The sequence below is a fragment of the Leiobunum rupestre genome, chromosome 4 (assembly GCF_980474605.1).
Source record: "Leiobunum rupestre chromosome 4, qqLeiRupe1.1.hap1, whole genome shotgun sequence".
Lineage (NCBI taxonomy): Eukaryota > Metazoa > Arthropoda > Arachnida > Opiliones > Sclerosomatidae > Leiobunum > Leiobunum rupestre.
In genome coordinates, this window is record NC_143387.1 from 68,549,306 (window position 1) to 68,560,568 (window position 11,263).

General features: G+C 36.3%; 1 protein-coding gene across 1 annotated transcript; it reads right to left on the bottom strand.

Moving 5' to 3' along the window:
- Positions 1-391: 391 nt before the first annotated feature.
- On the bottom strand, positions 392-8,258 carry LOC149948837 (neuropeptide F receptor-like). Its single transcript, XM_090172732.1, has 4 exons — positions 8,027-8,258; positions 7,406-7,601; positions 7,012-7,329; positions 392-1,382 (listed from the first exon to the last, which is right to left on the bottom strand). The coding sequence occupies exons 1-4, from the start codon at positions 8,221-8,223 to the stop codon at positions 852-854; spliced, it is 1,242 nt and encodes a 413-aa protein (XP_090028858.1). The 5' UTR covers positions 8,224-8,258; the 3' UTR covers positions 392-851.
- Between the last annotated feature and the right edge of the window lie 3,005 nt (positions 8,259-11,263).

An 11,263-nucleotide genomic window follows, 5' to 3' on the forward strand; every position in this document is an offset into this window, starting at 1 on the left:
CTCTATAGTGCTAATGTTTTTCGCTTGAAAAATGTCCCTTCGCAGGCTTTCGCTGATTTTTCCAAAAGTAAAATAAACATTATTCATAATTTATAAATACTCAGTCGTCAGTTTGATTTCTACATTTGGAACCGTTAGTCATAATTCAGCTATGATACGGTGTACACGTCAGACATTAGGAACTTACTCTAGAGTACTCTAATTAACATAAATTTAATGGTAATTAATTGACAATTGATTACATAACTCTCGATAAAGGAATTAATGGTATTCGATGAACAATACAAAATCTCGGAAATCAACCAATTAGATAAATAATATTTTATCGTTTTACGAATTGAATATATGTTGATTTTATAGAAAGATACCTATCGGCGAAATCCGCGTGCAATTCGGATAAATAGAAGAAGATACGCGAGTGGTTTTACGGCAACCTAATCCACCATTTTGAAATGTCCGCCATCTTGAATAATCAGGAGACATGCCATCACGAGGTTCCTATCATATCTAGTGTCTTTATTTACCGAAAATTTAAGTGACAATTTGCTCGGCGTTTGGTTCTCAAACTTTCACTTGGCTCTCGGACAGTTAAGATGGAATATGGCTCTTGAGGCCCATGTCCGCCCATATTTTTAAAATAACACATAATTACTAGAGCCATAGTGTCGAGAGGGTATAGTGAAGCGGGTGTAGTCAGTCTTCGAATGATTATATCTCTATATCTTGGTGTTAAATGCGTTCTTTTATTGGTGGACCGTCATTATGACCAATCACGAATCGTGGACCGCCGTTGCTTACGAATGTCATCACAAATAACTCGGTTGTATCAGCGAAACACGCTTGAAATCCTTTCACTTCGCCGGGCTAACCACGATGGTGTCGAATTTTTCCGTCGCGCCGTCACCAGTTGGTAATTGTTGGTCGGCGTTGAGTAATTGATTCTTGCTGTTGCCGTTCGTCTCGCTGCTGGTGGTGTTCTTAGTGAACAGCACCACCGATTCAGTCTTTTCGGTCTTGTCGCGAGCGTTCCCCGCGCACGAGTTTTCTTTGTGGCTGCTTCTGGTCACAGACGAACCGCCTCCTTCCGGCGAACAGCAGCAGCAAGTGGAGAAGATCTCTCGGAACTCTTTCTTGAAGTTGTCGTTGAGCCATCCGTACAGGAGCGGGTTGGAACAAGCGGAGCTCATCCCGATCATGTGGCAGCAAGCGAACAGAATCCGGAATTCCGAATTGTCGAATGGGAAGTAGAATTCGGCCAAGATGTTGAGGATATTCAAAGGCAGCCAACTGACCACGAAGATCAGAGCGATGGCGATCAGTAGACTGTTGGTCTTGCGCATGCGTCGTTTGTCTCGTTCTTGTTTGGCCTGCAATTTCGTTCCCTGTTTTAAAATAAATGTTTTTAAGAAAAGTGACATAGCGTAACGTATCCGTGTTTTTCCCATTCCCTGAATATTTTTAAACTGTAGATAAACACCGCTCTGCTAACATAGAACCGTACATTTTATCTGAACCGGAGATTCATATTTTCAATTATGAAGTAAGAACGTTTCTCACTAGATCATTCCGAGTGATCTTCTCGATAAATATTAAAACCACCAACTGAATTCTGACATTGGAAATATGCGATCTTTCAATATTTCAAGTTATTTCTGATCAATTTAGATTGTTAAATCATTAAATTAAAAGATATATCATAAACTTCCGCCCGTAAACCTCTCGTGGTAGCTGTAATAGTAGATGGGGCAAGACAACGAGGGGTAGCAACATAGAAAGTTGGGGACAAGAGCAAGGGAGTTAAACAGATAGAACGACGGGGTAAGACAGCGGGGGTAATTAGACGTAACGTTGGGGCCAGACAACGGGGTTTAATCAAATGGAACCGGGGGCAGGACAACGGGGCTATTCAAATAGAACGTTGGGGCATGGCAATGTGGGTTACCAGATAGAACGTTCGGGCATGACAATGTGGGTTAAGAGATAGAACGTTGGGGCATGGCAATGTGGGTTACCAGCTAGAACGTTGGGGCAAGACAACGGGGGGGGGGGGGTTCAGTGGCGGCTTATCCAATAGGCGCGCCTAGGGCCTCGTACAATATTAACTATATGAAAAGCACTTTTGCTTAAAAGTGCTTTGTGAGAACATTGCGCCAACGGCCTTAATGGAATAAAATCCACCACTAGAAGGGAAGGTAGGGTAGCAGCGGTTACGAGAGTGAAAGAACAGATAATTTGTACGTCCACCTTTAAAACTTTCAGAATAGCCGGGACTGCTACGCTATTCGTACGACGAAATTCATTTTCGTTCTTGTTGTAATCGGGTGAAGGTTTTCTATCACCTTACTGCCCTAGAACGATTTTTTGTAGGTTGGCTGGAAATGATTACCGAAAACGACAACGACAGCTCGACAAGGACAAAGAAGAGTTGGGCCCCAGCAGATGGAACTTCGCTATATATCTGCCTGTCAAAATATGACAAATCGAGGCTTTTGTAACGCTTTTGTGTCCTCGATCACCGTGTTTCTGCTTTTAAGTACGTCACACCCTTCGCAACGTCTTAACGCGTATCCCGGGGAAAGGAGGGATAAGTACGTACGCGTCCCGGAGTTTCGTCGGTAGTCGTTCATTTGAGCGGCTTCCAACGGGGCCAATGATCTCGCGCGCTATTCATACTTCTCGCGCTTTGCTCTGGCTGCTTCTTCCTCGCATCTTTTCATCAAATTCTTGTTAAGAATATTTATCCGCCCAGTATTAAAATTAATTCATTCCTTCGAAATCCCGTTGGACTTAAAATATCCGGGAAACTTTCAGACAAAAGTTGATTTGCAAATTATAATTAAACGCTCCTAATTCCAAACTATTCTCGAAGGGAATGGGGATATTTGCATAGAAAGACACGTTTGCCACGAGTAGCGATGATATATACGAAACTCGTATGTATACTAATATATAAATGAACTCCATTAACTTTTGTAATTCTGTCTATGCCAGTACGGGATTTACTGAAAGTGTGGCCCTAGGCAGATTTTGGTGGGGGCCTATGTAAGGAAATCATTAGTGGAAGGGGGCCTTCTGTTGGTGGGGCCCATAGGCCAGTGCCAAGAAGACCTAGTCCTTAATCCGGCGCTGGTCTATGCTATTGCGTCACACGATAATAATTTTTTGTCCTTGAGGCAAAAACTAAAACTAGATTTATTCGAAAAGGTTGAAATGTTTGCAATGCGTAACATGAATAACTCAAACAATTATACGCATCTAAAATATTTGGTTTTGTACTTCGTAAAAATATATTTTGATAATTTAATAATGAGCTTTGTCATCGATTGGCCAAGATCAAAGTGTAGTATCTTTACACTTAAAGGCCGAGAACAGAGATTCCATTTTCTTGCGCGCGAATTTTGACGCCCACATATCTGAACTTCTTGACCGACGGCTCAGACTGTTTTTGAATTGTACAATATCCAGAATTGTCCAAGCGGTCACTCAAGCTTTCAGAGCTGCGAATCAATTTGTCATAGATGTCAGTTAAGCTGTCACTCGTCAAAACATCGAGTACAGGATTAGAGGGGTAGAAATTCGTCCGGTTCTCGGTCTTTAAACCAAATCGATGACTACGTACATTTTTTTAAATTAATTATAACAATTTAATCGTTTGTCTAAGATCAAAGTGTAGTATCTTTTGGCATAGATAATTATTCGATCGATCTATGCGACAGTTGCGTGTCTGGTATCGTACATTGAATGACATATTAGTTTTTTTTAACTCCATTTTAATTGCGGCCTCCTACGTACAGTGTGCTACAGTGCCCATAAATAAACTTTCAATCTAGTTTTTAATTCCGCGAGATTAAACGGCCAATAGCTTCGAAAGCGAGTGGAGACGAACCCTAATGGCATTTTAAAGCATTAGCTATTTTGTAATCTGATTAATTATCATACCAAAGCGAACTTTTACGATCTTAAAATTCGGCTGATCTTATCAGGTTTCGATTAACGATTGAAGTCAGAATTTAAATTGATAATTTAATTATAGTGGAGGCCTTCAATTACTAAAGGCTTAGGCTTAGTACCTCTTTTGCCCCGCGTGCCATTGCTTAAGACTTAATCGTCGTCTCCTATTTTAGTCTAATTGTTTAATTCCGTCTTTCAAGGCTGGTTTTAACGAAGGGCAGATCACTTTGTTACAAGGTGTCCTAATAATCATGAATAAAAAGTTAGTCATGAAAAGCTACAGATTTAATTTTAATCTAATCTTATCATGATTTAATCATACGAGGGGTGTCCTAATAATCATTGGAGTGAGCTGCCCCTCGGGTTTTCATTACCGGAAAAAATCCGAGATGGAAAGCGTCAATTAAAAACGAGTGTTTCCACTAGCGTGCTTAACGGGGCTTAACTGCGCGTCACTCCACTTTGGAACGTGGAAACATGTTGACTCGCGTAAAGAAAAATGCCTTATGCCGCGCGATAGTTGAAACCAAGAATAAGAGCTGGTTTTGCGTCGACGCAAAAATTCATCGTTAAGTCTAAAGCTTAGTTTCCACTAGAGCGCGTCGTAATTCATTTTATCTACGTGCATCAACACGTTTGTACGTCCCAAAGTTGAGCGACGTGACTAGAGCATAGCGCCGATTTGATTTGGGTCGGCGCACAGTAGGGCAAACTGAGCCCAAACCTGGTCAAAATTAATATCTCAAAAACCGTTTCCTGTACTAATTTCAAATTTTTGTGACACTTAACACGTGTTGTGGGACAATTAAAAATGATAACATCGATAACCTGGAACCATGTCTTCAAGGTCATTGAAAAATCATCTCGAGAACCGTTAGATTTAGAAACTTCGTTCCAATTAGAAAGTTGTTCCTCATCATATTTAATGTCTGAATAACTTTAGCCCGAATTCATTTGATCAATTGAAAGCCGGAAAACAAGTTGGTCATCAAGTAAACAATGCTAAACTGTTTACAATAGAAATTTAATAAATCTAAAAATTACATAAAAGAAATTCTCCCATTGACTGAGCATAGTTTTAAGTTGAATCGACGAACTGTAAAGAAAATAAATTTTCGATTACTTGGCTTTCGTTTTTACAAATTAAATCATATCAAAGCCCATTTTGCATAGAACACTTTTTTAAATATCCATTATGGTTCTCGACATAAATTTGAATAAATAGAATATCCGTGAACAGAACATATGTTTCTGTAGCCAGTTTAGCATTATTTACTTGATGATCAACTGGTTTTAAGTGTTACATTTTTCGGCTTTCAATTGATCAAATGAATTCAGGCTAACATTATTCGGACATTAAATATGATGAGGAACAACTTTCTAATTGGAACGAAGTTTGTAAATCTAACGGTTCTCGAGATACTTTTACAATGACCTTGAAGAAACGGTTTAAGGTCATCGATGTTATCATTTTTAATTGTTCCCCAACACGTGTTAAGTGCCACAAAAATTTGAAATTAGTACAGGAAACGGTTTTGATGTTATCGCCATCGATCGTTTTTAAATTGGACACCCTTTTTAATTTCATTTAGGTATCTATTGAAAATCTGTACAAAAAATAGAAAATAGGCAATATCGGCAAAATTTTTAATTTATATTGTGATAAATAATGAACATTCGTTAACTTAAATCAAAAATTATAACTTAATCTACCTAAATTCATAACTTAAAGTCACATTAATTCTAAAAGGAATATAATAGTTAAAGACCTCTAACTCTAAAATATCGATATCTACTTGGTATTGATATTTCCAAAACCAAGACTGCAAACACCGGTAAATTGTGCGGTGGTTTATAAACAAATATTATAAATTAAAATAAAATTCATACGCGTGATTTATTTTTTGACTTTTGGCCAGGTTTGGGCTCAGTTTGCCCCACTGTCCGGCGGCGGCGTTTCGCGAAAATCACCCGGTGGCGGCGCTGCACCCCAATTTTTCAAAAATCCTCGGCGGCGTTGAATTTTTTCGGTAACGGATGCTTGAAAATTTAATATAATATTAATATCATTCTTAATTTTAATATAATGTAATATTAATACCATTCTTAATTTTAATATAATGTAATATTAATACCATTCTTAATTTTAATATAATGTAATATTAATACCATTCTTAATTTTAATATAATGTAATATTAATACCATTCTTAATTTTAATATAATGTAATATTAATACCATTCTTAATTTTAATATAATGTAATATTAATACCATTCTTAATTTTAATATAATGTAATATTAATACCATTCTTAATTTTAAAATAAAATTAATATCATTCTTAATTTTAAAATAATATTAATATCATTTTTAATTTTAATATAATATTAAAATCATTCTTAACTTTAATATAATATTAATATCATTCTTAATTTTAATATAATATTAATATCATTCTTAATTTTAATATAATATTAATATCATTCTTAATTTTAATATAATATTAATACCATTCTTAATTTTAATATAATATTAATATCATTCTTAATTTTAATATAATATTAATATCATTCTTAATTTTAATATAATATAATATTAATATAATTCTTAATTTTAATATAATATAATATTAATATAATTCTTAATTTTAATTTAATATTAATATAATTCTTAATTTTTATTTAATATTAATATAATTCTTAATTTTTATTTAATATTAATATAATTCTTAATTTTAATTTAATACTTGAGCTCTAAATTTTAATTTAATATTACTTGAGCTCTTAATTTTAGTTTAATATTACTTGAGCTGTTAATTTTAATTTAATATTATTTGATCTCTAAATTTTAATTTAATATTAAAATAATGAAGTGTAGCATCTAGCCTAACTCCTCTTTGTACTCTCTCTCGCTTTGCCCTTGGAACCAGTTTGCAGATATCCAAGAACCTCCATACCTGTCGCAATTCAATTTTCCCTTTATCTAAAAACTTCAATTCCAGGAAATTTAAAAACAAATAGATCGTTCCTATTTGTGGTATAATTTCGAAAATAACCTATTACCTTGGTGACGACCCTGTATCTGAGCTTTTTGGAGATGCGAGCGTAGGCCACGCTGACGATGACGATGGGCAGGACGTATTGGAACAGCATGGTGAAGATCGAGTAGAAACCGCCTCCGTGTTGGATGGGCCATTTTTCGCAACAGAAATCCACTTTCTCGATGGGGATCATGAATTCCGTCATGTTGACGGTGTGAGAGTCCACCGTTTTGAACCAGAACATGGGGAAAGCCAACAGCAGGGCGAACACCCAGATGCAGCTTAGGGTCAGGATGGCGTTCAGGGGCTTGCAGTTCTCCTGGGTGGGGTAGATGATGACCTGCGCCCCGGAAATTGGTTTTAGGTATTATTAGGATTTAATTGGTGAGAAGTGGTTTGACGAGCGACGTCATTACTTTGTATCTGTCGAGAGCGATGGAGGTGATGCTGATGGTGGAGACGAAGATGGAAGTGGCCTGCAGCCCGGCGACCAGTTTGCAAGTCAGGAGCCCCAGCGGCCAGAACTTGAGAACGATCTCCACCAGCGAGAAGGGCATCGTGAACAGACACAGTATCAGATCAGAGATGGCCAGGTTTATTATGAAGACGTTCCTATTCGTAAAGATTGTCATACAAATTTGGTAATAAGTAAAGAATTGTATAATAATTATCTGTTTTGGAAAGCGGGTATGCCTAAGCCACGTGACGGAAAGGGGAGGAGCTACCAGGAATTAGACCCAAATATTTCCAACGATTCTTTGGATCTTTAACTTGCCCAACATGATCTGTACAGTTTGTGGTTGAAGTTATTAGTGCACGGCGAAACTCGTTTAAATTTCTTTTAGTCTTACCAAGAATGTACTTAGGGATAATGATTTCTGGATTTTGGTTATTATAACTGGTACGCGAGGGTAATTAGTGCCTATGTTGGTAAAAATGTACTAGAGATTCAAGATACTAGCTGCAAATTTCAACTATCTAGGCATTGCTCCGTCATAGCAAACGAAATTAGCTAAACATTGTCTTTTTTGAAATACCTGGCAGTCCTCATTTGGGGTTTCCTGGCCACGGCCAGACAGACGAGTCCGTTTCCGGTGGCCCCCGTCAGAATGAGCAGGACGTAGGCGACCAACAAGCTGATCAGGGCCGTGTCGTCGATGGTCCTGTTGTTCATAAAAGCCTGCACTTTGGCCATGATTATCGTGAGGTTATCCTCGCGAGTTAATTGAGACATGTTGCGCGGTTTGACCTTGAGTTCCAGCTGAGTGTCGTTCATGATGGCCGACAAAAGTTCGTCCTCTTTGGCCACTGACATCTGGAGGCAAAAAGCAAAGTTAAACTTCGTTTAACTTTATTTATTCTTTGACATGAAAAATTGCTTTGAAGGGAGGTGGAATCGAGTGTTATGTAAATTTGCTTCTGTAGAACGGTGATGTTTACCGTTTCTAGAGGCGTTCTACTGAAAGTTTCCGAGTAGCATAGGAAACCGGAAACTTAAAGGGTAATTCCATATGAATTTAACCTGACGAAACTTTGCTGCATTTTTACTTTGAATTAATTTTTCTAGGCATTTAATATCCTAAGAAACTAATATTCCCAAAGCTTCGGACTCTTAAATTATTTTAAAAGTTATTTTTTATTTTTGGTCAATTTTAAATTTTAAATTTTAAATTAAGATTTTTTGAAATAATTTTTTAAATAATAAACCTAAAAAACATAATTAACATAATAGACCTAGACGTGGAGCGGAATCCGAACCTGGAGATCAAATTTGGGTAACTTAAATACAAAATGAAAAAATTTCGTATTTGGGGGAATTAGGTTACGAATAGTTAAAATTTTCAACTTGTACTCCAATTACAAAGATTCAGAAAGTTTAATATCTATGATATGACCAGATATTTATTTTAAATAAGACATTTAATAAAATATACAAACCAATTTGTTTGAAAAATTTAAAGAAAATAATAATAATTTTTTTTCACGTTGATGATATTTAATAATATAGTAAACAATAATATCATAATATTTATATAATATAATGTGAAAATGATAAAATGTGACAATTATTATTATTTAAAAATTATTATCATTAATGACAATAGTGCGTTCAAGGGTTGTGGGGTCCCGCGAATTGGCCAGAAATCTCACTTAAAATTAAAATTTCTTAATGCAACCGAAAACATAGTTCAGAAATTATCAGTACTGTCTAAAAAAATATTCAACCAAGTGGCTCTTAATTTAAAAAAGTGTGTAGATTTTAACGCGAAAAGAGCGAAAAACCACTAAAATTGTAAAATGACTAATTTCTTCGGGTCCGATTTAAAAAAAATTAAATGTGCTACCGAGGGCACGATAAATTCTTTCGATTGACATATCACCGACCCTTCTAGACTTAAGTGTTGAAGAGTTATGTAAGATTCGTCGACGGCGGCCGTGGTGGCAGCGGCTACAAAATAATCAATAATAATCAGCTAGGCTAATACCCAAGGCACCACCTTAGGCCCAAGCCATCAAGCGACATATAATGCCTTTAAACAGGTGGCCGGGTTACAATGTGTATATAGGAGGGTGGTGGAAAGCCCTTCATGCCACGCGAGTCAACAGCTCCCTACACTCACTATTACCGTTCACCTCGACAAGTTTTTAAGAAAAGAGGAAACCGAAGAACTCGGGGGAAAACCCCTTTAACCAGTGGGAAGAGAACTTGCAAACTCAACGCGGAAGAAATAGTTCCGAGTTTACACCTAGTGCCACAAGTTGGGCGAAAGCGCTAACCACTCCGCCACCCCACATCGTGGTCTTAGTACACACAAATTCCTTAGGGATTTTGCTTAACAACAATCCAAAACTAGCCGAAAAATCTCAAAAGTTCGACAATATCATTTTTCTATGATATTTAATATAAATATTCGAAATCATCTATGGAATGACCATGACGGTCTATGTCAAAATGATAAACTTCGCGACGTTTCCTGGATAGTCGCGTAGGTTTTTAACGGTCTTCTCTGTATAGCTATATTTGAGTAATTACTTAGTACATTTTTTCCGCCTACTTGTAACAATAGTCAACAAACTGATGAGCTCGTCTAATGGCTTAGGCGCACTCAACCTTTGACGCAACTTGCCCGGAAATTTGAGTAGATAAATAAATAAACAGGACGTTGCGTCAAACGAGGGTTAATCTATCGCTGTTATCGCGGATACGTCACCTATCGTCGAAATCGTACTATCCGCTGTCCTGTTGACCATGTCCGAATAATAATTAGTTTCTCAGCGAAATAAATTTAATTATCTCGATTACATAGCGGGACGGAGGATTGGCGTAGAGGAGGACGTTGTATCCGTATATTTTGGTCAGGATTAAACTCTTTCTCTAGCTCGCATTCCGTTCGTAATTTCGAAATGAAATTTTCAAATTAATGCACGGTGTAAATTCAAATCATTCGCTTGATTTAACACGGCGAAAATATTTCGAGGGAAAATTCCTAAATCTAGTGATAATCCTATAGGCCTAATATTCGGACGAAGATGTCCATGAATCTCGATTAAGAGCTATCTGTAAAATATGAGCTAATATAAATGCTGGATTTTTTGTTGTTATCTCTAAAATATGAGTGAATATAAATGCTGGATTTTTGGTTGTTATTTCTAAAATATGAGTGAATATAACTATTGGATTTTGGGTTGTTAGTTCTAAAATAAGAGTGAATATGAGCGTTGAGTTTTTGGTTATTATCTCTAAAATATGAGCTAATATAAGCGTTGGATTTTGGGTTGTTATTTTTAAAATATGACCGAATATGAGCGTTGGGTTTTTGGTTGTTATCTCTAAAATATGAGTGAATATAAATGCTGGATTTTTGGTTGTTATTTCTAAAATATGAGTGAATATAACTATTGGATTTTGGGTTGTTAGTTATAAAATAAGAGTGAATATGGGCGTTGAGTTTTTGGTTATTATCTCTAAAATATGAACTAATATAACTGTTGGATTTTTGGTTATCTCTAAAGTATGAGTGAATATAACTGTTGGAGTTTCGGTTGTTATCTCTAAAATATGAGTGAATATAAATGCTGGATTTTTGGTTGTTATTTCTAAAATATGAGTGAATATAACTATTGGATTTTGGGTTGTTAGTTCTAAAATAAGAGTGAATATGAGCGTTGAGTTTTTGGTTATTATCTCTAAAATATGAGCTAATATAAGCGTTGGATTTTGGGTTGTTATTTTTAAAATATGACCGAATATGAGCGTTGGGTTTTTGGTTGTT

Coding starts and splice junctions, on each gene's coding strand:
- LOC149948837 (XM_090172732.1), bottom strand. CDS start 8,223: ATGTCTCAATTAACTCGCGAGGATAACCTCACGATAATCATGGCCAAA. Junction 7,602..8,026: donor CCCCAAATGAGGACTGCCAG/GTATTTCAAAAA, acceptor CTTTACGAATAG/GAACGTCTTCATAATAAACC. Junction 1,383..7,011: donor GATACAGGGTCGTCACCAAG/GTAATAGGTTAT, acceptor ATTTTAAAACAG/GGAACGAAATTGCAGGCCAA.